General features: G+C 44.8%; 2 protein-coding genes across 2 annotated transcripts in view; one reads left to right on the forward strand and one right to left on the reverse strand.

The window, feature by feature from the left end:
• The first annotated feature begins 3 nt into the window (after positions 1 to 3).
• LOC135377882 (large ribosomal subunit protein mL39-like) lies at positions 4 to 12,001 on the forward strand. The gene is made up of 10 exons (XM_064610615.1): positions 4 to 403; positions 2,380 to 2,586; positions 3,024 to 3,163; positions 5,075 to 5,174; positions 6,119 to 6,180; positions 9,085 to 9,197; positions 9,623 to 9,770; positions 11,085 to 11,156; positions 11,638 to 11,685; positions 11,757 to 12,001. Exons 1-10 carry the CDS (start codon positions 346 to 348, stop codon positions 11,883 to 11,885), a joined length of 1,077 nt encoding a protein of 358 aa, XP_064466685.1. The 5' UTR covers positions 4 to 345; the 3' UTR covers positions 11,886 to 12,001.
• Positions 12,002 to 14,839: 2,838 nt separating this feature from the next.
• The window catches only part of LOC135377883 (cyclic nucleotide-gated cation channel beta-3-like), a 72,154-nt gene continuing 60,286 nt past the window's right edge, over positions 14,840 to 26,707 (reverse strand). Inside the window, exons 14-19 of the mRNA XM_064610616.1 lie at positions 24,583 to 24,666; positions 24,398 to 24,516; positions 20,742 to 20,888; positions 20,527 to 20,659; positions 19,405 to 19,705; positions 14,840 to 15,446 (exon numbers count right to left, since the gene is read on the reverse strand). Of these exons, the coding sequence (XP_064466686.1) occupies positions 15,013 to 15,446; positions 19,405 to 19,705; positions 20,527 to 20,659; positions 20,742 to 20,888; positions 24,398 to 24,516; positions 24,583 to 24,666 (1,218 nt within the window). The 3' untranslated portion in view covers positions 14,840 to 15,012. The remainder of the gene's footprint in view (positions 15,447 to 19,404; positions 19,706 to 20,526; positions 20,660 to 20,741; positions 20,889 to 24,397; positions 24,517 to 24,582; positions 24,667 to 26,707) is intronic.

Consider the following 26,707-nt stretch of genomic DNA (forward strand, 5'->3'; position numbering starts at 1 on the left):
CCTGGGATTTGGAATTGGTCTCGAAAGGAACATTGAAATAACAAAAAGACGGCTAGAAAACTGGTGGCAAGAAAGTGGCCAGGGCACCTTTTGAAAGGATTGGAACTCGGACACTTGAGGATTTTAAGGCTAGGACGTACAACTTATGCTGTGCTGTCCACCCGCTACAAAGGGGCAGCCGCCATCATCATCATCATCATCATCGACAAAAGCGATGTCTGCGCACATGGTTGTGGTTTAGTTTTAGTCCCATGTCCAGTACATTTGTCCGTTTAGCGAGCTTGTTAGCTTATGGTGCTCCAGCCTGACATTATACAATAGAAGAAAAGCTTACAGAGTGACACAATGCCCTCAAGTCGCTCTCGGTGCATTTTAAGTTACCTTAATATTGTCAGCAAGCGATGTGAGTGCCGAAATCTATATCTGGGTCTGTTGGTGTTTATCTTGCATAGCTAAAATGAACGAAAACTGTATTGTATGTGCTTGTATGTGTAACTTCGACCAATTCTTGTCCTGTGTGTTGTGTAACTTATTGCTGCGCCATAGCATTGTTTTGTCTTCGGCTTTAACATTGCACGTTTGCTCGCATATTACTGCGTTCATTATTTGATTTGGCGACTGTACTGCTGCCAGACGCGTCAACTCTGTAGTGCAGGGTATAACACATATGGGCATACCATACACATCCCGCTTGGTCATTCCTGACGCTCAAATCAACGCTCAGTTGCATAAAGAATGGCAGTTGATGAAAAGGCACCGGGAGTGGGATTTGAACTCGTCCCCCGCGGCATCCCTGACCAGAGTGTCGAACCGAACAGAAAACCGAAAAGCTGCTGGTTAAAATACAGTACAGAAACGATGAACAGGAGTGAGTATGATAACACGACACAGACGCAGGAGATGAACACAATGCACAAAGTGTTCGTCTGTTGTGCCTGTGTGGAGTTATCGCAGTCAGGCCTGTTCCTCATTATGTTATACCAACAAGCCGAAAAATCTGTGTTACTTGGTTCAGAAATGTCGAAGTTGCCTATCCGGGTCCTTGGACCTTTAATATTTTTCAATGTTACTTGGAGCTTACTTTTACGGCTTGCTTATGATTATGCTGTCTGTGATGCGCAGTAGTTCAAGTAGCTGTCCCAGAAACACAAGTAAGTGTGGCACAAGCATTTTCCGGACTTGAATATGCTCTTTCTCTGCGAAGAGGCTCACTCACTACTGTAGTTGATGGATGTTATTGTGCTCCACTCATTTGCAAAATTGGCATGTGTGTGCCAGCAGAGATGCTGTCCGGTTGTTGCATGATGTGCTTTATTTTGCGTATTAATTAGTAGCCAATAATTTACAAAACCATAGAGTCTGTGTTTGAGAAAGCCATATATATGTTCTTTCTGTTACATGTGTTCCATTATGTTCATCCTCAAAACTATAAAGAAACAGTGAAAAGAAAAATATTATGGTAGTTATCGTTATTGCATGTATTGCTATGCCAGGAGATTTTTTAGACTGTACATTTGTACAGTCAAATCTTGTACAGAATGTACAAGATTTTTAGACTGTTTCATTGTACATATTTCATATAATGAACTGGTTATGAACTTGTTAATCGCTTCTCTAACGCGGTCAACACGGTCACCAGTCTTCGGGTTCCGTCGTCTGCTAACCCATGTGAACTTCGACTGCTGGCCAATGATGGCCCTCGTCACCCTCACGGTGCGAATGTGACGACACCAGGTATAGTTACGCAATCCGTGGCCTGGTCATTTCGAGGATGGGCGGAAAAAGTGCTAGCTGGCAAAAGTTCCTGGTGCTCGGAAAGTGCCACGAGAACACACGAGATTGCTACGTTTTGACCAAGCAAACGCAGTTGCTCGGAATCTGGCAAAAAAAAAAAAAAAACTGCCATGGAATGACCACGCGAATTTGCCACTAATGACTAAGTGAGCTTGCTTGTTAGAACACAATTTGTCAAGATGAGGGCAGAGTTTGGACACGGCAACTCTCATTTCTGTCTCGATGTTGAGCTCCGACCTGTACTTTGTTTTCATCGACGATGACGCAGTAAGCCAAGTTCGCATAAGTATATCTTGGCAAAGGCAAGAAGGATCGTCATAGCTTTCATACTCAAGAGCGTGTACTTTCCTGCCAACCCTGCCCAAAATTTGGGAAGTGACTTAAGTGGATGCAGCTGCTGCCCATTTTTTAAGTTTCCGAGCTGCTTCGCGACCCCCCTGGGGTCGGGACCCATGCTTTGGGAAGCACTAATATAATGCATTAGTGTGGGAAAATTGGTGAAGTGCAATATTTGTCAGTGCAATACTGCATATCCTTAAACATATCTGATGATTTTTCTGGCTTTATTCTGTTTGTTCATTCCAGTTTTTACAACTGCCACTATTAGGGAGGCAAAACTGTCAAATCAAGCAGTGACCAAGAAGCGGAATGTACTGTTCACAGAAGAACTGAACCGACAGGCATCCATTATAACTAGAGTAGAAAAGATTGAGGTCAATTATACTGGGGTACCAGAGAAATGCACTCTTATAATGAACAAGCACTTGTCCACGCCTTATGACTGTGCAAGACGTAAGTTTTAAAGTAATTTTGTCTTTACTTGAACGTTGCATTTTGCTAGGATGTTCATTCTGTGCTCCACAAAGCGAGCCTGGACAATATAAGGCTCGGAGCAGTGTTTGATTACTATTCCTTGCATTCCATCGTGCGAGGCCTGCCTGATGTATTCTTGTGCCCGTTTTGCATTTCACTTTGTCCCTTGTTGCATGAAGCCTAGTGACTCGACTCCGAAAAGAGTAGTCGCAACCTGTTCGCAAGAACTGAAAATTTGGGTTGTGTGGCTCAACTTGGATTTTAGAAATGTGGTGTCTCGCTCATATGGACACACAGTTCTGAGAGCACATTCCTCACACTATGAGTCTCAAACTAATTTTTCTTGTCTTGTCTTTTTAACTAAATGCAGCAAATTTCTCTTGGTAGGTTGCAGTATGTTACGTTATTACTTACAGATATTCATGAGAATTTGTGCCAAAGGGCTGCAGTGGCAATGGTAAATGGAAAGGTCCATGATATACATCGCCCCTTAACAGGAGATTGTGAGCTAAGCTTCAAGTTTTACAAGGATGAGGATCCTTATCTTCCAAATAAGGTAAAGTATAACAGAAATATCTGCACTCACTGGCATTCACACCGACCAGCCGCGACAAAATATGTAAACCGAAACCAATTAATTACTGCAACAAATGACCCGCTTCGGTAGCAGATTTTTCTCTAAAAGGTATCTACTGAGTGTCCCAGAAGGGGTAGTACCCATTTTAATGCCGACGGCGCCCTGCTTTAGAAGTTAGCTTTTTTCACGAAACTCATTTGAATTTTTATTTAAATAATGAGCGCCTCCCGCTCATTCATGCGGTGCGCATCTTGTAGGCGGTATTGGACAGATACTTGTAAAAAAGAAAGTTATTCAATTGGTGCACCGGTTCGCGAATTATTTAGCCCGGGGATTTAACTGAGACACCCGGTATATGGATATATATATATAAACAGTTTTAATGTTTGAAACAAGGAAAGGTCACAGGATCTTTTTCATTCTGTTACCACCTCCGTAACAGGCCCATATTTGTTTCGTTTGAGTTTCCGTTACCACCATTGCTGTTTTCGTTTCTGTCCTGTTCCGTTTCGGTACCGCCCCACCAACTTCTTGTTTTCCTTGTTATTATTTAGTAAGCTTTAGTACTTATGACAAAACTTAATACCTCTACATATATCCATACTGTGAAAAAGCCAGCGTTTGGGCATGTAAGAAGAATGTAAGGCACAGAAGGACTCAAAAACCGTTCACTCAAGGACCCGTTCTCTCAAGGACCCATTCTTCCATTTTGCCCAAACTCTGGCTTTTTACAGCATGGAGCAGTATATATTCTGAAATCTAATTTGATGACATTAGGGATACGTGCACACAACAGATAACATTTTTTCAAAAATATACATATGTGGTTTCTTTGAACAGCTAATATGAACAGGGACTGAAACCCGAACCGAACTGGAAACTGCTTGGAACCCCAATTTTTTTTAAGAACCGTAACCAGAATATAACCGCAATTCACCATTGGCAATTTACCGAAACCGTAACCTGAACCGAAAAAAGTGATTTCGGTTACTGGTTCATATGAATCGGTTCAAACATTAACACGAACTTTGGATGCGATATTTGTATCGCCTTACAACTCTGATTAGTGGTGTAGTACGTGCTTCTGTTAAAGTAGATCTCTTTGTCATGTGTTTTTGTTCAGAAGTTGCGTAGACAACATACCATCTTATGCACGTAGACGTGTGTAATCAGATGACATATGCATCGTATGACATATATTGTGTACGTTCCTTATAAGTTATGAACTGTATTATTGTGATCATTTAAGATATGAAGCATTGCACGTTGTTTGTTTCCACATCTGTTTGCTTAACCGCTGAACGGATGCAGTTTTTCTTGCCTTGTAGGTTGTTACAGCACAAGCGAACTGAATGTGCACGAGATAATAGAGACCGCAACAAATTATTTTACGGGGAATGTCACAAATGGCAAAAGTGCGTCGAAGAAAGAGTTCACTATTTCTTCGAGAGAGTTAGTTTCAATTAGTATGAATTAGTTTCAATCAATAGCCTTTTGAACAAGGCACTTGCTCAAATTAATATTTACTAAGTAAACGTTCAACTCTAATCAAATACGTTTGCTAGGTTTTCAACTGTGTTATGTCTTGCTGACTTGCTTAGGAGGCTTGTGATGAGTACATTTCTTTGGACTTTCAAAATTTAATTTCCAGTGAGATCATCTTCGTGGTAGCAGTTAATGTGTTGAAATTTCTTCAGCTACATATTTGGCATTTATTAGAATGGAGTAAATCTGGACGGAATCTGGAGTAACGGAATTCCCCATTAGTGTTCTTCAGATGTTTGGCAATAGAATATTCAAATTTGATCTATGCTGAAATTGCACTGTTTGCTTATGCCCGCGTAATATACACTTAATGATGAAATGCTTATGTGCAGTGCATGTTTCTAGGCATTCTGGAGAACAGGCAGTTTTGTTATAGGCTACCTTGCAGAAAGAGCTTTTAAGGACCAGTTTTGCGTCCAGCTACACAGTTGGCCCCAACCACAAGGTATTTACTTCCCTTTCATGTAGCTCATATGTTACCTCCATCCCTTCCAAACAACTGTCATGAATATGCTGCTCCAACAAGTTAGTGCTAGTGCTGCCAGTTTGCTAATATTCGAGTGGATCACTTTTACCAAAATTTAAAAAAGCAACGATGCAAGAGAAGGTTTATATCTGCAACATTATTGCCACTCTATCCAGATTTTAAGGACCCCTGTTTCTAAGAACCTGACTAACAAAACTAGTCGGCTTGCAAATGTAATGTTGAAGTCCAATGGCAAGTTAGGAGCAGCCGGCTGACTCCACAGGGGAGTACCCTGCTCCGGCCTAAAGCGCACGATCTGTATCTGAGACTGGAACATGTGCGCACCCGTCATGCCACATGAAGGAGTTCCAGTCAAATCTGCCGATTTTGGCGGATCAGTCGATGTGGCTCTGTGGAGCGACCTTGGCCCCAAGGACGCGCAAGAACTGCCATTAGAAGACTCAGACTCTGCTCCCAGTCTGCCAATAGAACAGACTTGCTCCGGAAGTGCTCCCAATCTGCCATTGGAACGCGACATAAGATCCCTGGGCTGTTCCAATAGCTGTGTATGACAGTGTGGGACAATACCTTGAGGTGTTGATAGGGGTACGATGGACGCTGCCCTAAGGCGAGATCTTCTTTACAAATGCTTATTAACAACAGACATTTCATCTGAGATACTGGCATCCGCCTAATGTCTTGGAGTCCACTGCATCGCGTAAGACACTATTATGTGCCCCCCAAGCACCCCCGTGTCTATGCACCTGGTGCACTTCTGATTTGGCAAAGAAGTAACACAACAAAGAAAAACCTGTAAAGTGTATGCGTGCACAATAATGGCGCGACTATGGACATCAGCTGGGAATGATGATTTATCTGCTCATACTGAAATTTAATGTGTTTTCTCTCTCTATCCCTCATAGTGAAGTCGGGCAGCTTCGTTTACGACATTGACCTTGGCATTGAAAACTGGGAGCCCCGTGTGGCAAGTAGTATTATGCTGCTAAGATGTTTTTCTTAACTTGTTGTGGCCTCAGAATGTACCTGAGCAAGTCCAAGTGTTACCAACAATACACTGTTGAACTTGAGTACCAACCATAAAGAACATGACACAAGCTCAAAGAATAGTTATAAGAACTACTACTTGTTTTAGAACTGTAGCTCCCCTTTAGCTAACATGTACTAGTCAGTTCCGCTGTAGTTGATGCAATATGCTGCATATTCTATTTAAAAGAGCATTGTATATTTTACTTGTTACATTTTAAAAGTGGGAAAATTTTGAAATGTGGATGAATAAAGGAGACAAGCACCAAGAGCCCTTCCTTCCTCATTGTTTCATAACTGCCTAAATGTGTTTGTCCACATACTTGCAGCGTAAAGGGAAATTTCACAAAGAAAAACACGAGACAGACACAAGCAAAAAAAGAAAGAGAGAGAGAAGGTCATGGCAATGTTCAAACTAAATTTTTTCATGGGCATTATAAAAATAAAAATTGAATTGAATGAATTGGCCTGCTTCCTGGCGCAGTGGATCAGCTAGAACATGCCTAGAACACTGACTTCAACGTATCCCTGAAGTACCAATAGTGGTCCAGTAAAAAAAAAACAAAAAAAAAAACGTATATCAAATAGTAGTTCCCAGTTTTCTGTATCATGTAGCAAAATATCTGTTCTATTGAATGAGCTATTGCAGCTTTTCTTATCTGGATCACTACATTCTGAAAAAGGTGTTGTTCATCATCTCAATAAAGTTGTTGTGGAAAAAAGTACAGTCAACCCTCGATTTATGAACACCGTCGGTTCCCCGAAAAATCGTTCATAAATCGAGGGATTCATAACTCGAAAATTCCGTTAAGTGAGTACTATCCAGCAAATGGAACAGTATTTCCGAGTTGATATTGTGTTTATAATGCAATATATTGTGTAATTTTGCTTTGGACCATGCCTTCTTCTGTATCAGTCTCACAAAACACAGATGTTTGCGCATTCACACTCTGTTTATTATGCAATACTAAATAGTTTAATTTTGCTTTGGACCATGCCTTCCACTGTGTCAATTGAGGTCAGAAACACTTCTGCAAAAACCCGTTTGTTGTTCGGATTTCGAGGGGTTAAGAACCGAGGGTGCAATACCTCGAAAACGTTTTGTCTGTTCAGGTGTCATTCATAAGACCACGAATAATCCCTTTGAAGGTTTTTGTTGGCCTCGGAACGATCCGTTCATAAATTGAAGTCAAAAACGCTGGGCAACTCCTAGTTGGTTCCCAGAAATTCCATTCATTATTCGAATATCGAGGTTCATAAAACGAGGGAAAAATGCATGTAAAAAGTTTGGTTCCTTGTGCTAGTGTTCATAAAACGAGGGAATTCATAAATCGAAGGTTCATAAATCAAGGGTTGACTGTATTCAGAAATTGCAAAAATGAAAAAGAAAAAATCTGTTTTTAAATGTTGCTATGTAAAAAGTATATCACACAGAAACACAGAACTTTTTTTCTGAACATGCCTGAGGTGCTATTTAATTAGGGGGATCTGGAAAAATCGTCCCCGGAAAAAACGTATCCTGGAAAAAATGTCCCCGGAGAAATCGTCCCTGGTGGGAATCTAGGTTAGAACCGGGTCCTAGGTTAGTTTTCAGAGGTTAGGTTAGTTTAGGCTTGTTTTTGACAGTTCACTATGCAGTTGAGGGGTCTACCCACAGCTGGTCACGCGCGCTACGCTACGCTAGCCGTGTATTCACACGAGCAACATTTTTACGGAATATTCTAGAGGAAGAAAAAGCGAAAACACTGCTCACAGAGCCAAAGTTCCGTCCCGTGTTATGTTGAGCATTCACACGGTGCGGAATATCGGAAGGGGCGTACTGCGCATTTAGCAGACGACACCGTCGGCGTGCTTTCCTGTCGTCTGCTACGGAATATCTTGTGTCTGTGTAGCAGGATATTCCCCACGTTTAGCAGTGTACGTGAAGACACGACGCAGAAAGCTATGACGCTTTTCGCATCTTCCGCTTCTGGGGGAATGTCGCTAGTGTGAATACACGGTATAGCGCCGCTTGACGAAAACTACTTTTCTTGCGGGGACAATTTCTCCGGGGACGATTTTCCCAACACCCTTAAATAGGGGCTGTGTTTAATTTGCCCGAGAGTTGTAAGGAAAAGGTGCCGAAGTGACAAACACAGAGGAAATTGTGTCTATTGCATGCAGCATTAGAGGTTGAGTGAGAAATGCATTTTTGCATCAGTTATACAGGGTATAGCACTGTGTCTTTTAGTCTTAGTGACATAAAAATCATGAGAGAGATCGCTTGCGTCGATCCCGTTGTATGATTGTGTGTATGAGTGAGAAAAATGTAAGAGTGAAAGGGTGATGAGTGAGAGAGAGTGGTTGATGTGTCCCTACAGATGACGCGCCCTTGGAAGTCGCTGGGGAGGTGTGTTAGCTTAGCTCAATTGGTAGAGCCCTGGACCGGTAATCCAGAAGATGTGGGTTCGAGTCCTACAGCTGGCTAACTTTTTCAGTGACTTCCATCTTTCATTGTCAATAAAAATCATGTTGGGTGGTTTATCAGATGAAGCAAGAGCAACACAGAAATGTGAGATACACTTTTCTCCCTACACACTACCTGTTTTGTCCTTCCAAACCTTGTAGAAAATATGTTTTGAGCTGAACAGGCCCTCTGCATGCACAATTTTTTTTGAAAGGTATTGAAGATGGCCAAACAGCCTGATTGGATCATATGCTGTGGAATGACCCTGTTGTCAATTATTTTTGCTTGTTCTATGTGCTAGAGCATTGCTGCTAATGATTACTGAGGAAAATATCCCTCTCATGCCAGAGTTGTGCATTCTTGAGCTTAGGTACGACAATAATAACCTCATTTTTGCAGGATGAGCTGGATGTCCTGACATTCATGGGCCGAAAATTGACAAATCAAAGCCACTGCTTTGAATGTATTGATGTTGATGCATCAGTTGCATTAAAAATATTTGAAGACAACAGGTTAGTTAATTGGGGCAGCCTGTACGTTACATGCATGTGGTGAAATCCAAATGACACAACTTTGCAATACCATGACACAACAAGAAAAAGTATTCTGAAAATGTTTCAAATTTTCTTTCAAATGTTAACTTTTGATGCCTTTTGATGACTTTTAATGCATGTCATTTTTCTTGCGCGATGCTCATACGAGGGGTCTGTGGACAGAGTACTATGACACAGGCCTCAGAGTGTTAGCACGTGACACATAGACTGCCTATCGTCTGGCAGTCGTATCATGCCAATGTCACCAGTATACCAATAATCCCCACATTACCACCTTTATTACATTGTTTACCCAATTTTCTTCAAAACCCTCGAGCACCAGAGGTTACCCCATTATGTTTGCGATGATCTATCCATATCATACATATTCATTTTGTATCTAGATACAAGGTAGAACAGATACCAAGAATTGCTGCAGCAACTAGCTCAGGAAGTACTGTGACATTATACCGACTTCTTGACCATGTAGACATCAGCCATGGACCCATGGTGGGGTGTCTCAATCATCTGTACAACTTCAAAGTAGTGGCAGTGAGTATACTTCACTTTTGTGTCAGCCAGTGTGTATACACATGAATGGAACCTGGTTTCACTTGCGTTCAGTTGTTTGGAACCCATTATTTGCACACAGCAGATGTTACATTCACCAGCTCCCGTGGCATAGTGATTAGGATGATCGCTTTCCACGCTGAGACTGGGAGGTGTCACGGGTTCGAATCCTGGCACCGGCTGTGCTGTCTGAGGTTTTTCCTGGGTTTTCCGAAGACTTTCCAGACAAATGTTGGCACAGTTCCCCTTGAAGTCGGCCCAGGACGCATACTGACCCCCCTGTCCTCCACTCCTTCCTGCTGTCCTCTCTCCACCTGTCCACGTCTGTACACCGCTCATAGCCACAGTTGCTTCGCAGCGCTAACATGGAGTTAAAAAAAAAAGATGTTACATTGAACACTACCCATCGCATCTTGTCCCAGATACTCAAGATGATCAGGTTATCAGACTGCGAACGCTGAAGGTGGTCCGCATTGTGGGATTTCTCTGCAAACTTGTCCTATATGGTATTCGAATGCCACATGTGAATTCCTGAAGTGATTGGAGATCGTTGACATACCTTTTTTTTCCCTTTGAGAAAGGGGTTATCTGTGGGCAAAACTAATTTCTTCAAATCAGTCAAGCTAGAGTGATGTTATTCATTGACTGTGGAATTGTGTGCATTAGTGACGTTACGGTCATCACAAAGGGCTGCTGTCAGTATGGGCAGTGCTTTGAGAAAAAGATGTGGGAGAGGCCTTAGAGACATCTAGTTATCCACTGCGCTAGCAGTTTTAAAAGCTTTGTGTTTATACGTAGCAGAGTAGTGTAAACGTGACGATGCCATGACAGCGAATGAATGTCGTCCTGTATTGCGCGTATTGCATTGCTTCGTTTTGCATCGCGCTATTGGCCTGACCCTGTTGTTTTCTCCCGCTTCTCCCCTGGCCTTGGTTGTGGTGTGGATATTAGAATCTAAGACTGCCTCTGACATTGGAATGCAGGTTTTGGGGGGAAAAAGGTCATCTTAGACTTGAGAAGATGTGGTACTATATACTGGTCAGGAGGCGTTTATACCGGGAAAGCTATATCCCAGTGTCTTATGGGTTTTAAAGGCACATAGTCAAAGAGCAATCGTATGCAAAACACAGCTGTACTTCAGGCTCGTACTATTGCAAACATTTCGTCAGTCTTATGTGTGAAAACATAATTGATATCATCCTGAGCCCTGGCATTACACAACTTAAAAGCTGTGTGCAGCTCTCGTATATTCTATTATGCATCATAGTCTCACTCTTCCACTTCCTTTGTGTCTAGGTCCACCCTATTGAAACTTCTGTTGGCCTGATGTACCGTTTTCAGGGATTGGCTATTCCTAAGGACTTCACAGTGAGTATTGTACTGAGAGCATCTTGTCTCAGGATCCTGCAGGCGATCATGTTTTTTAGAGCTTTACAAATGGTACTCATTTAACATAATGTTTTTGGTGGTTATGATCCCACAGTGAAAATTTGTTAAGAAAAGAGGCACATTAACATATGCTTACAATATGGTTGAGGAATCTATTGCATTGCATAGTATGAGTGAAAATGCACTGTTTCATACATGCGAATAGAATGGAACTAGTTTATGCCATCTTTCTTTCTCAAGGATTGAGATTTTGCATGTGCCATACCAAACCCAATTGTGGACGGGAACCTTTAACAGTTCTTCCACATTGGTATTTTCTTCTGTCACAAGAGACTGCAATCTCATATACTGGTCCGCCTTCTTTCCTGACTTGGAACATGCATTTCATGCAATACAAACTTCAGTTTTCTACAGCCAGGTGCAGTCCTTTCTAAATAGTACATCGACCCTTTTATTACAGATCAGTAGCTTTGCCCTAAGTGTCATATGTGAAAGAGCAAGGAGAATGGTAAGCAAATAACCTCGATCCTTTACATGTTGTTTGATAGGTTGTTTTATATTCTTGTATGTTTAATGCAGAACTACACTGGGCTTCCGAAACGAAAGTTTGATGAAGAGGAAAGTACTGCAGAACTGCAAGGCCTTGAAGGCAATGAAAATGAGCATGGTATCACATTTAAGGAACCTGTAGCGTCACAGCATAATTGAGTGAGAAGAACTGGGCATCAGTTTCCATTCTGCTACAACAGTATCCCCCTAGATAACTCTTAGGCACAGAACATAACATTACACATTAGGAAATAAAGTACTGATTATCTGTGAAACTTACGTGTTGCAAAACTATGACATCTGAATGATGTGAAGTTTTCACTCGATGTGAATACATTTGCGGCAAAGTAAATGCGGAAACAGCAATGCCTGAACAAAAGAGTGAAAGCACTTCTCAAATTGAGAAACAACCCCTCTGAGGAATACCGACAGCTCTAGTGCTTTTGCCACCATCTAGGAGGCACAAGCACTTTGCAAATGGTATGGACATGGACAGAGGTAATGGAGGGCCATGCATAGTTCTCTTTAGTACCGTAGGGGAAGGGTGATAAAACTGGGTTTAACGTGTACGTAACGTTTAACTGTAACGATGGAGGAATACCCTGAGCTAGTCTGCCTGAATACCAGCTATCCTGTGCCTTATCCCTTCTCCATGTTCTCTCTGTTTGTTCCTGTTAAAGCCCTAGCATAGAAAACTGTTTGCTTGTCAATTGTTTGAGGCTCTATGTGGTACCTATGTATACTACATTTCTTCACATAAGTGAAAAGCAAAATGAAAGGCATGTGTCCTCACCCACCCCACAACACTAATGGGGACGACGACGAAGTTTGAACCTTGCTGCCGTTATCAGCAGAATCATGGAAAAGGAAACTGAAGGGGCGAGTCACTGTTCACTCTTCCAACTCTTCTTGCATTAATTTGAAGGGGAACCTAACAAGGCCAACAATTTGCGCGTCTTGAAACGATAGTTTTCGCAACATTTTCCCAGCTATTACCATTGTTGTAGGGAATGTATTTCGTGATGGAATGTGGTAAATCCAACATGCACTTTCTGTTTCCGTCAAAAAACGTGGCATTGCCTTAGCAAATTTCTGAGCTCAATTAAGAAAATTCAATTTCTGGCGGCTGTGCTTGTATGTCATGGCAAAAGTTTGCTGAACACTGTTGGCCCATAATTTTCAGACAAATAGACTTTAACATCCAAAGTCATCTAGTAGCTTTAGCATACATGTATTTGATATGAATATTCAATTTTAGAAGGTTCTTAATCCTGACACCCAAGTATTTGAAATAATCAACATTCTGCAATAGCTTACCCTGTAGGCTTTAGTCAACTTTCAAAGTACTGGTACATTTTTTGTAATCTGATAGCAGACAGTTTTATCAGAATTAGAAATTGAATTTCCCTTCAATTCAATTTGAAGCAGACTGTCAATTATCAAAGTTATGTTGCAGAAACACGAACATTTTCTTCTTAGTAAGGACCTCAGAAACATATCTGCATGTCTTGTACAAGCGCATGCTGTCGTGTTCGGTGGAGCGGAGTTTGATAAAACGGTGTTCGACAAAACGACGTTCGATGACGTGGCATTCGATAAAACAGAGTCGATGAAATGGGTTCAATGAAATGGGCGAACATTCATTCCCTCCCGCAAAGTGGTACAGCCAGTACAGTGCTGAAAATCTGGTGCACGCATAAAATGCATCATTGTTCACTTTTTGTACGGCTTGAATATGCTAACGGTTGCTATGGTTCCAAGTCGAAACATGTTTCGGATCTATCTAGCTTCTGGACATTGCAATAAATTAATGCGTAAGTGTCCCATATTGTGACTGACTCATGGGGTGTAACATAAAAATGACGTGGCTATTGTCAGTTAGGCACCAGAGAGAGGAGCATGTGTACGAGAGTGCAAAGAATATTTTGTTGCTTTGCCTGCATTGTGTACTCTTTAGCACCAGTAATTGTGGGAAGCTTTCACTATCAGCATTGTAGCCACAGGGGTGGCCTCCAGTGTATTGCTCCATAGACGAAAGCGTGCTGAGGGAACGCAATGCATCTTGGACAAGTCCTGGTCACACGTCACAGCAAACGTCAATGCACACGTGATCTTAAAGATGGCCGCACCCGCGATCGGTGGCCAAATCGTTTGTAAACAAATCTTAGCACAGTGCAAACGTAAGAAAAAAGTGCACTTTGTATACCGATGTAGTGCCCTTTAAAACATTATATTTCTAAGAGACACGACGAAGTTAATACTACCCGAGCTATTTGCCGCAGAACAGATGTGTTCAATTGATGGCGTGCAAAATGAGGAGGAGGACCATATCCTCTGGAAATACATGGTGGAAGCCTGATGGGGTGAGTCGTTGAAACTTACCTGAAGTAGCAGGATGCTACCACGGACGTCGCCCACACCTTACAAAGCTCACCTCACCTGAGTGGTCTTTTTCCTGTCATTAAACCGTTGCAGGAACAGTGAAAGACCACTCCATAGATTTTTTTTTCTTTTTTGCAACGGGTCGCACGATAAACAAGTAACGTTCCGGCGCAACAAAGATCGCAGCTGACCTGGAGCACGCACCCGATTTCTTCTGGGGCGCGTTCCTGACAGCGTGTGAGCACCGCAGCATCGTGGCGCAGCCCGTACTTTTTCATTGAGCGCCACTATGATGCTACGGTGCTCACGCGCTGACAGGAACCCTCCCCCAACTCATTTGGAGAACCCGTAAGAGAATGAGTGGGGGTGACATCACGGGGACCAGATGGGAGTGCCGATCGGGTGGCTCGCTCTGACTGTGCTCCGTACGTCACGGCATCAGATCGGGCCATGCTTCCAAGGTCACGCCGCTCCGCACAAGGCCGATTTTTCGGGGCGTTTTTGCAAGTTGAACTGCGCAGTGATAAACCGTTCAGCGAAAATATTTGGCATGGTCGCTTTTGATAGACCGCTGGATTGCTCCTAGCTTGCTTGCTTGCTTGCTTGCTTTCAAATCTTACAAACCCAGGTGCGCCTTTGTTAACAACTCGCAACACTTGTTTCCATTCGACAGCATTACTTTTTAAAATGGCAGCCAGAAGTTTCTGTGTTGGATCACAGTACATCATCAGTAATTTTAAATGGTGTCTCTTTAATGCCATCCTCAAACACACGTCTGGGAACTTGATTCAGGTTTCACATAGTCCACACGTTTCGAGTGTTTGCTGTATGCAAGTGTAGTCATATCTGCATCGTGTTCTCCTGGGAAACGTTCTGCATGCACTCTGGTGCACTAGACTATCGATTACCTAGGAAGGTCGTCAAAGTTCCAGCTCAGTGATGAACTGGAAAGAAACACAGGCGACACAAAATCAAAGTCCTCTCTATCTGTTTCGTCTTCAGAGTCAGCAGCATAATTTCTCACGTCTTCTTTTGGATCAGACGACTCCCTGGACGCGAATAATGATCCGAGGCTAACCGTCGACTCAGACCGTTGGTCGCTCTCGACGTGTTCCGCCGTGGATAGCGGTGGTTTCACAGTCTGCTTAGAAGATTCGGTCGATTTTTTCAGGTTGAGGTCGACCTCCATGGGCACGACTTTACTTCGTCCTGACGGTCGCCGTTTTCTCGATTTCCTTCTTTGCCTTTGGAGGTATTCAGTCAAACTACGAAGGGGTGAACCAATTTTCCGTCGAAGCATGGCGGAAGTGCCGGGCCCGTGGGTCTCCTTGTGCAGGGCTGCAATTGAGGCCATCGAAATGTGCTGTAACAGCTGCAATGTTGACATTTCATATGGCAAACACTTGAAACATTCTATGCCGAAGAACTAAATCTTGTTCCTCGATTGAAAAAATTCTACTAAGACCCATGCTAGACCTTTCTCGCATGACAACTGACAACAGCAGACAAGAAAGCATGTAGTCATAACAGGGAAGACACAAGAGCACAGCGCTTCTCAAATGATTCCCTTCTGATATGATTCATTCCCGTTGCTCCAAAGTAGTAACCCACTCCCCTCTGTAGTGCTCTGCCCTGAGGGGTACTTACAAATAAATAAATAAAAGTTCCAAATTCATTCTAGTGTTACGCAGTTTCGGTTTTACTGGTGTGGAAAGTCATCATTGTGCAGCAGTTGAAAGAGTGGATTTTTGTACTTTCGGGAAGCCTTTTGCTCAGTTTAAAGCTATAGCTTTATGGGGACAAGCACCGTGTAGAGGTTTATAAGATCATGTGACCAAAGATTTACCGCCAACGATAGCCCTTTTGAGCTAGTGCATTGAAACGCGTTTGTCACAATGCCCAAAGATCTAACAAAAATCGTGTCCTTTCTGTCGTTCTCTTGCCCAAGTTCAAGCTTTTTGTACAAGAGACAGGACAAGTTTATTCCCGTCCGCGGGGGCCCTATTCCGAGCCGCTGTCGAGCGGCAGCGACGATGTCGATAGAGTAGTATCGGCTGCTATCGGCAGGCTCCAACAGCTCCCCATAGAGCCCATGGTTTGAGATAGAAATTATGCATAGCCAGTCGGCCAATCAGGAGCCTTAACTTTGGCTGACCTTTCGTCCGATTCTGGCTACCATTGACTTCTACTGGATTTGACGCCTACCGCAATTACCCGATATTCAAAATAACTGAAGCTCCTTTTGGCCAAAAGAAATATTTATTTGACACAAAGCACTGATTCAAAGACCTGATACATGGGTGCACTGCGAATACAAAGTCCACTGCGTTGTTTACACATTGCAGCCAAGTTCGAACTTGAAGCAAGACGAACACACAGTTCATTTCTTAATACCGAGGCAGTCTTATGAGTGCGTACCATTTTATGATGAGTATCTTCTTTCGCTGCTTATAAGCGCTTGTGTGGCACGTAATCCTGTCTTTGTGGTCAGCCCTCGAAATCCGACGGCGCCCCCCCCCCCCCCCCCCCCCACACACACACACACAGACCCTCGCTTACGGGCGACGCTTTGGAGCGCAGGGAATACCAAATTCTCTTCGACAGCGTTACGTTGCGTCATATACCACGTGTTCTCGCTCCCGAACGACACGTTCGCGCTACCGACATAGATCGGAATAGGCCCCCGGGTTTGGAAATAGGCGTTCGGCCTCGCACCAAGGGGACCGCCCCCTCGTCCTCTTCCAAGACGCTGGACGCTGTATAACATACCGCCTCGATCGGGAAAGCGATGCCCTGATGGCTGCGATGTGGTGTAGAGTTTCATGCGAAGGGCATGGGTGGTTACCAGGGAGGGCCGTCGCGGGGACTGGGTACAAATGCTTTTGACCTGGTAACTAAGGTACGAGATACTTCAAATGACCTTGTACGGCCCGGTGTGTCTCGGCAGTAGCTTAATTGTCAGCACGACCGATCTGGCGAATGGGGATTCTATAGAACGAGAAGCAAGCTGATGCAAGCCCATCTTTTACAAGGTTTCATAGTCTAAATCAAATTGAATCGGAATAAATTCGTTCGTTACATTACAAATTAATCAAGACATACGAGCTGGCAGTGATGGGCAAAGTACCTCAAAATGAAAGTAAAGAGCCAAGCACATGGCATCTTTGGTATTTCAAGTATTCTGCAAATGTAGGGTACAGAGTACTTCGAAGTAATTTTTTAAAGTAAAGTAAGTCAAGTGCATTGTAGGTTTAGCTTGTGTCGTCATATGTTTGATGGCGACAAAAAAGTGTGAAAGTGATATTTATTTGATTGCTACTTTAAGCAAGTTCTTAGCCTTCATTTCTGGTAACTGCTTGTTACGAAGCATGGTTAGCTTACTGGTTACCCGTGAATATCAAATGAAACAGATGGAATAATTGAACTGTGAACTGTATTATTATTTTCTGAGTTATCTATCTGACCAGTGCATAGGGTTCTTGCGCTAATATCAGACTATACAAAGGGCGTCCCATAAGATTTCGGCCTGACATAGGAGGAGTTGTGCCGCCGCGCTCTTCATGCGCCTCACCCGGCGCGCGAAATAAACATTCTTATTGTTCTTGTCGGCTATGAAGGTTCCTGACTCAGTTTGTTCATCTTGGTGACCCGAACTTTCGAACAGGATCAGCTCGCTTCTTCCTGCCCATAGCTTCGGACCCTGCACACAGCGCGCCTCCTCCTTCGCAGGCCGCCAGCCCAAGTATTCACACGGTCTCTGTCAAGATACCACGCTTTTGGCCTGCGGAGCCTACGCTATGGTGCACAACTCACCAACTTCTACCACGTCGTCGGCGCGCTTGGCCCGAACAAGGCTTCAGAGGTTCGTGACATCATCACCGTCCTACCGGTGAACAACCCGCCCTGACGCCCTGAAAACTGCCTTGACCAGACGCACCACTGCGTCGGAACATGAGCGGCTCCGTCAGCTCCTTACCGCAGAGGTCCTCGGCGACCGTAAGCCCTCGCAACTCCTTTGGCGTATGCAACAGCTCTTAGGCGATCGCGCCACTCAGTCTCTCGACGAGTCGATACTCCGGGAATTGTTTCTTCAACGCCTGCCTAACACGGTGCGCATGACACTCACCACGTCCACCAGCGTTTCCCTTGAAGCCTTAGCTGAGATGGCAGACAAGATTACCGACAATGCCCCACCATTCATCTTCGCCACTTCTTCAAGTGCTTTGACGTCCCACCCGGAGTTCATTTCTCTCCGTGACGAGGTGGCTCGCCTGTCCGACTTGCTGGTGTCAAGTCTCCGCCTCCGAAGGTCCCGGTCTCCTCGACCACGTTCCCCCCGTCGTGTTAGCCAGCACCGTAGCTCGCCGTCACATCATTCACCTGGCCCTTCTTCCGAATGCTGGTAGCATCAAGCCTTCGGTGACCAAGCCCGCAAATGCCAGCCCCAACACCTTTCCGGAAAACACGGCCGTCAACAGCCAGTCCTTCTCGGGCCCAGTTTTTCAGAAAGTTTTCAGAAAGGATATTAAATTTGTCAGGATGCCCGAGTGTTACAAGCCGAGATATTCGGCTTCGGGCTTTAAAAGTTGGCTTACGAAGCATGCTTGTTTAAGGCCTCCAATTGTCCGAGCCTCTTTACCAGGCCGTCGACCAATGGATATGGAATTGACTGAGCGCTGTGTCCTTGCCTCTGTGTAACCAGGAACAGAGTAAATCATATTTTGTTTTGTCGAATATTATTATTTTTAACTTTATGTCAAAATTATCATTATCCTTACACAAATCTATTCCAAGCATTTCATCTCGACTATACTTCACAGGATCGCTTTTGTGCTTTGGGAAGTTGGACAGTTTGCGTTCTTCTAACGTTGAAATAGCAACTGTGGCATAAGCTTTCGCTGTTCCAGAATGGTGCTCGCTCTAGTCTGGGTCCTCGACATGAATGCCATCAAAGTCAACTGAAGCGAGTCGCAATCACCAGGCAAGAACTACCTTACTGAAGTACATAACTATCACTTAGGCACCACCAAGGCACTGTTGTCGCCAAAGAGAGAAGCAGAGAAAGAGCGCGTCTTGTACCATGAAAGACCTCTATAGACACTCCTTCCTGGTCTGGGACCGCGGTGGAGTACGGGATCCACAAAGAAAGCAAGGAAAAATAGAGGTTCTAAATCAAAACGCCTTATATCATGACAGATAATTGCACGTCGGGTGATTCGAATGACAGTGAATAAGCAATATCTTCCAGTCCGTTCCAAGCTGGATACAGTGAGCGAGAAATGGTTTCAATTCCTACCTTGCGTCCTGTAGTCCCCGGGAGAACTCTTGCACCGTGGGGGCTGCACCACGTGGTTTCTCTTGTAAAGGGCTGAACAAGCACGCAGTGTTAGGGCATTCTGAGTGATATCATGGTACGTCTGGAATTCCCTGGATGTGCCTGACTCGTCTTCAATTGTAACAGACGTTGGTTTGCTGAGCCGGTCGGGAGAGGGCAAGGTAGCTCTTTCTTCACTCGATGTCTGGCATCTGCTTTCACTTCGATACATATGATTTTTGCCGGCTAGTCGCAGAGCGTTCTTTGACTCTGGTCTCAGCACCTTAGATGAGTGGATAAATCAGACGGCATTCAGGGCACTAATAGAGGGATAAACGAGAGCACTTTTCATAATGAACAATGAACTCAACTTTTCTTGTTGATGTCGTCGTCAACTACAGAAGACGACGTTCGTTTAGTTGCACAGTTTTAGGGACATGCACGTGGTGCAAGATGAAAAAAAAAAAAAGTGTGTGTGCCCCATTAATTAGCTACGAATATTGATCGTCGAGTATGAAAGGGATAGTTCGCTCTCCAAGCATCGATTCGTTGATTTCTGTTGCAAACGGTATTGTATTTCGAACTGTATCAGGTCCGTGCATTATTTTCCCGCAGTTCGAGCGGTACGGTTTATTGTAGGCATCTGAAAGGAACGAGATCCACGCAAGTAAACTTTCCCACGGAGCAGGATGCGCGCGGGAGAAAAATGTGACGTCGAGAGGGCGGTCTGTCATCCGCAGTTTTCCGAGATTGATCCCCGCCCCGTCCTATATGCCCAGCCTTTCGCCAGTTCTGAAAGAACGTCACGAAACACCGCGCTCCCTCACATAATATGCTCTTCCGACCAACCAACCAACAAAAATAAAAATTATTTATTTTTGTTGGTAAGGGTTGGTATTGGGCACTGTTGGGCACAGAGCGGATCTTTGACCGTACTTCCCTCTATTGAGTATATACAACTGGAGGCGGTCGTGAGAAGTAAATGAGAATATAAGCGCAGAGGAAACAGGACACAAGACGGAGGGAAGAACATAGGCGCCATTTTGTTCCTCCCTGCGCTTATTCTGCTTGAAGCCACAGTCCATGCTTTTAAAGGGAACCTACCTGGATAACCGTCTGTACCAGCTTAGGAGTTTTAGGCCGAGGTAACGGCGTTCGTATGATGGGCTCTACGTGTAACTTGCTGTTTTCTTCGATCCTCCTTTCGTTAGATGCTTGGTTTCGTTTCATCTGATTTCTGTCCAGGAAAATAGGATCACATTCTATCTATGTGTATAAGTTTGATTGGGCGTTTCTGGGTCACAGGACCGATCACTCACTTTGCTTTCTTCCGCAACATGGCTTCGACGTCAGGATAATAGCGCAGGACATCATTCAGGTCGTCCTTGCTCAACACAAAGAGATTAGAGAATCCAACGGAGAGCACATCTGCTGTCCTTCGATTATACCCTGGTAAACCTAAAAGACTGCAAAAAGAAGAATGCAAGTTTGATTGTTCCCCTCACGAATTTATTGTTACTTATTGGTCGTCATCTCAGCATACATCAGTAGTAGAGTCCTGCGTACCGCCGCGGGCACCCGCACTTTCCGATATTGTGCTGATGGTGCCGGAAGTGGGTGTCATTTTTCACACCAGCACGGGCGGCGGGTTGGACGCGGGTAAGACTCCAAAAAGAGGAATAGAAAATATTTAATGAGTCGTCCAAGTTGCTTTTTGTTTCGTTACGTACTAATAACGCGGACAGCGGGTACGACATAACTTACAGGCGCATAAACAGGGTTGAAAAACATCTGGATATTTTTAAAAAAGATCCTCTCCAATGGTCTTTTTTGGATAAACCCCGGATATTTTTGGAGAAGATAGACAAGCCCAGAGATGTGACACAGAGTAAAAACAAATGTGTTTTGCTGTTTTTCTTGATTTCGGATGACCTCTCATAGTTTCGGTTTATGGAACAGCCTGTCCCAGTAACATTGAATGAGTTTTCATTGTTTTCCGAAAAGTGGAGTCCCATGCACGCGGGGTGAATGGTGTAGCCGCTATACGTCTGTATTTGCTGTCGTACTTCAGTTACAATGCCTCCAGAAAGCAGAAGAAAGCCTCTCCCTGAATGGGCAGAAGTAGAAGAAAATGGGAAAAAGTTAAATCGGAAAAGTTAAAAAAGTCAAGTAAAAAGTTTCAAAGTTAAAGAACGTTAGAGGATAGTGTTGCGCGTACCTAGGCTTTTGTAAACAGCCAACACTACAATAAAATAAAAGCGGGAGTTTTCCGTGTGACGTTGAATTTAGATTGCCTTTCACGCCACATCTGGACAAAATCTCTAAAAAATCCGGATTAAATTGTGTGGACAGAATCCCAAAAAATCCACCGGATAAAATCCATGTTGATTAAATCCAAACAACCTGCATAACCCATCAGGGACAGCCTTGAGGAAACTCTCAGATCGCGCCTGTGTTCCTTCTCTATTGGGGTCGTGTGCGGATGGGATTTTTTTTTTAAACGTGGTGGGTTCATATCCTACCACTGGCTGTGCTGTCTGTGGTATCCCTAGGTTTTCCGGCAGACCTTCCTGACGGATCACACCTGACCCTTCACAGCTCCTCCTGAAGTCTGCCCAGGACGCATTCTAACTTCCCTGTCTCCCACGCCTTCCTGTTTCCCCTCTCTCCACCTGTCCACGCTGTCTGTACGTCGCTCATAGCCACAGTTTCTTCCACAAAGTGAAAGCTGTACGCAGACGGTAGTCCACATGCGAATGCATGTCAGAAGCGAAGACATCCGCGATAGCGATTGGTAAAGCTTTTGATGTCACTGTCAACGACACAGTCACGAGCTGCAGCGGTGAAAGAGAGGAACTGAGCCTATAAATTCTGCACGCGCTTTGCTTTATTGCTCTTGCATGGCGCACGTGGAAAATTGTGGGCATGGAGGAAAGGAAAAACTGATGAGGGAACACCGCCGTTTGTTTCCGAATCACGCAAGTGTAGTCGAAATGACGACATATAGTGCACGTCATGAGCACGTCATATACACCAGGTGACCGGAGCCGACCAATCTGCGGTGAGACGTCGCCATAACTATGGGACAAACAATTCAGCTGCCTGCGTAGATTGCGTAGACCGGCATAGATACGAGATACTAGCGACGAACGAGTGGTGCGATAAATTTCGTAGCAGTGTCGCTGCACGCTGTGAACTTTTGGAAGAAACAATTACGCTTCAATTAACGACTGAGCTCCTCTGCGAGCTGCGGCGAGCTGGGAGAGGAGAATTGTTTGTCCCAGTACTCTCCCCTCACCCAAACTTTCGGAATCGCGCAGAATGACGTCACACTCACTTCTTATTTTACTTTCCTCCTTTTTTAAGGGTAACAAATATGTGCAGTTGAACTGCCTTTATTGTGAAGGCAGGGGATGTAGTTCCGTAGCCGGGCTTATGGCTTTTTTAAAGTGCAGCTCCGCTGCTGTTCCGAAAGTATGAAGACGTTGTGATATTCAGAACCGTGGTCCCAACTTCATTCATAAACGCACATTGGTTTCCAAATTTCCATACTCCTTCGTGAGAAATTTGAGAAAAACTACCGGGCGGCGGTTCCACTTGTGACGTCATACCTGGAACTGCGCGGATTGGATAGCCACACCTAGCCAGCTCTGCCTGGCAACCAGTTTGTGTTTACACTCCGTCATGGCCGCTGTATCGTGCTGAAATAGCTGTCACGAGCTCTCGGGGACCACCGCACCGTTTTATCACGTTTCTTATAAGAAATACTTCGTCTTCGAGCACGTACTCGTTCTCGTTCTCAATAGCTTTGGTGGTGCTTTCTGCACGCGCATAGTGCGCTGCCAAAGCTATTGAGAATTCCTACGAGTACGTCACACGTTAGGTGTTAGGTCTTGTTGGTAGCATGAAGCACAGTGCGGGCACAGAATGTCCGCTCACGACGGCCGTCGTTGCACAACGAGGCCATCCTGTAAGGCTTGTTAAAGAAGACCGGCAAAACTATCTTTGAGGCTATTAACGACAGCAATTATCACGGAACACACCCAAAACATTCACTTTCGCCCATAGATCTCCGCCATCGCATCGACGATTTGGCGTTAGCCAAGCCACGAGCGCGGCTAAGCCAGGACGAAGCCGGGATTGGTCAGGGTATGCCGACCACAGGACCGCCGTGCCAGGGAAATTTAAAAAATTGTTTACTTAAAAACTACAAACAAATGGGTGAAAATTTTTCACATGTATGCTGCCTGTGCGGAAACGAACGCACAGCCCAAGCATGGCTCCATTCTGTCGCGGTCGAAAATCGGCGGAGCTGAGCTTTAAACAAACGGAAGTAGACATCAAATAACGGATGATTTTACTAGAAAGATGAGAAAATTACGGATAAAATGAAACAAAAATCAACGTCGTATAACGTACCAAATTTACAAAAATTAAATTTTATCGCTCGTTTCTTCGAGGCAATCCGCCATCTTGGACTTTCTGACCTAACCCGAGGCACAGTCTCGACGCCCGTACCGCCTAGTGCGTGCCTGGGGGGGGGGGAGCCCCCAGACCCTCCCCCAATCTCTTGAACCTAACTTTACCTAACCTCACTAAAGTGAGGTGATTTAGCCCCCTACTTTTTTGCAAGATGACAAGTTTCGAATCCGTTAGGCTTAGCACCCCCGTGTTTCTCCAGCGCTACAAGTGCATCAGATGGGGTTGTTCAGATGCATATAAAATAACTTCTAGACCACAAATTCTTGTAATTCTTGTTTTTTTATATTCGCTATATGGTCTTCTCTCACTTTAGTGCATTATTTCTCTTCTGAACACTCCGGCTAATTAGAAAAAGCCATAAGCCCGTCTACGGAACTACACCCAAGGCAGGAAAACTCGATGGGGAAAAAATCGTTTCGGTAATCGTTAAACGACCTCTACACTTTCCGCACGATGAATGACTACCCTTATAGGAAAGGAAACATCCGCTCACCTGACTTCACCGAAGACACTACCTTCTTTCAGTGTTGCCAACACAACGCCATTGTTCTCTCCACCCATAACGTTTATAAGGCCCTTGTTGACAATGTACATTTCTGTTCCAATCTCGCCCTGGATAGTCATTATGTTAATATTAGAGAAAGCTATTCTCAGCGCCAAAAAAGTAGTGAATCGTACCTTTCTGCATATGTAGTCTCCTGGGAGGAACAGAATAGATTTCAACTTGAGCACAAGATCTCGCAGCATCGATCTCTCACAGTCCTAGAGCATAGAACACAACACTCGTCAGGTGTCACCCACCATAAGCAGGGAATAGCTTCAAATTTTTTTTGAATTTATGAGGGTGGTTCAATAAGCAACCTTAAACTTTTTACTGACAGTTAATCAAACCTGATATTCTAGAAAACAGGATATCATTTTTCTACATAGTCTCCCAGCTTTTAAATGCAGGTGCGCAATCGTTTGGGAAGCGCCTGTATTCGGGAGAGAAGTCTTTGGGTCGGGTGTGCAGCCATTCATGCATCGCTTGCTTGACGTCTCCGTCGAAACCAAACTTCCGGCCGCCAAGCCAAGCGGATATAAGGTAGTCTGTCGATGCCCCGTCAGGCGAATATGGCGGATGTGGAGGACACTTAAGTCGGAGATCACGGATGGTTGAAGTATAGTCATACGTGACACATGCGGCCGGGCTTTGTTATGTTGGTGCAGTAAACTCTTTTCGAGCGGTCCACAACGTTTTGTTCTGATGACGGGTTTCAATTGTGTCACCGAACGATCACAATATGTTTCGTTATTCACCGTTTGTCCTCTAGACATTTAATGTTCAATAATGAGGCTTGTGCAGTGACGTCCCGTTTGGTCACGTCACATTGGAAAACATATTGCCGCACCGGAGTCACAGTAGGAGGGCATGCCGTGACTTGTTGGGGTATGCGTGCAATTACGAGAGGGAATTGTAAAAACACACGCTGCGCTGCCGCATTCGGCCCGCACTATGACGCCTGTGACGCATCCCCATGTTTTCCCATGTCACGTGGCCCAAAGGCGCTCAAACGCTGCGCGTGACATCATGCGCACGAGTCTCACTGTACCCTGGTGATTCCAAAAAGGGGGTTTCGACAGCTTCGGCCGTTACAGCAGCGTGCGGGCTATCAGGTCGTGGCGAGCCCAACGCATTTGTGTTGTCTCCTGCGAACATACGCGTCCATACACTTGCTGCTGTGATATGCAGACACTACCATACCGTGTTTTCATGCGATGGTGGATGTGAATTGGTTTCACACTTCCGCCCACAAGGGAACGGGTGACTGACTGCTGCACTTCTTTGGTGCGGTCCCCGAGGGCGAAACGAGGGTACGACGAAAAAATCTCTGGACGGTTACGATAGTCGGTAATGCGAAATTTGTGCGCAGCTGTTGAGGTTGAGTTATACACCACTGTTTTTATTTTCAACATATAGTGCTTTCTTCAGATAGCACTCCTATTCCAGTTCTTGATGGTCATGAGCGTGGTTTATTGCGCTTATATAGGCAGAAGCCGCAGACCGAGCATGGCCCATTCGACTGCTCTTGTAGCACCCTCCACCTTCACTTTCCTCCTCGCCCCCTCTTCGCTTTCGCCGTGCCCTCCTTCTTCGTCCTCCCCCTGCGCCCTCTTCGCTCTCGCCATATGTTCCCCCATTGCTTTCCTCCTCACGCTTTCCCGTACTTTCATCCTTTGCTTCGCTCCTCGTTCGCTCTGCCGGTTACAACGCCGACACCGCTCAACCCAGGAACGGGCGCCTAAGAGCTGCGCTCTAAAAAGGGGACCCCACGAAGCGCACTAGGCTCTAGTGATTCCCGAGGGCGGAACGAGAAGACGGCGCAAAATGAGAACTCCTCAAAGCGCACTAGGGTGTTAGCATCCCCGAATGAATAACGAGAATAGGCGCAATGAGAGGAAAAAGATAGCAGAAGCGCAAAGATAGGACACCTGGAAGCGCGCTAGGCTCTAGTGATTTCCGGGGGCTGAAAGAGAATACGGCATAAAGAGAGGACCCCCTCAAAGCGCACTGGGCTCTGATGATCCCCGAGGGCGGAGCAAGGATACGGCTCAATGAGAGGGCACCTGAAGCGCACTAGGCTCTAGTGATCCCCGAGGTCGAAACGAGCATATGGCGCAAAGAGAGGACTCCTCGTAGCGCACTAGGCTGTGGTGATCGCCGCGGGCGGAAGGAGAATATGGCGCAAAGAGAGGGCACTTCGAAGCGCACTAGAGGCTAGTGATCCCCGGGGCCATAACGAGAATATGGCGCAAAGAGAGG

This window comes from Ornithodoros turicata, chromosome 1 (assembly GCF_037126465.1).
Source record: "Ornithodoros turicata isolate Travis chromosome 1, ASM3712646v1, whole genome shotgun sequence".
NCBI classification, from domain to species: Eukaryota; Metazoa; Arthropoda; class Arachnida; order Ixodida; family Argasidae; genus Ornithodoros; species Ornithodoros turicata.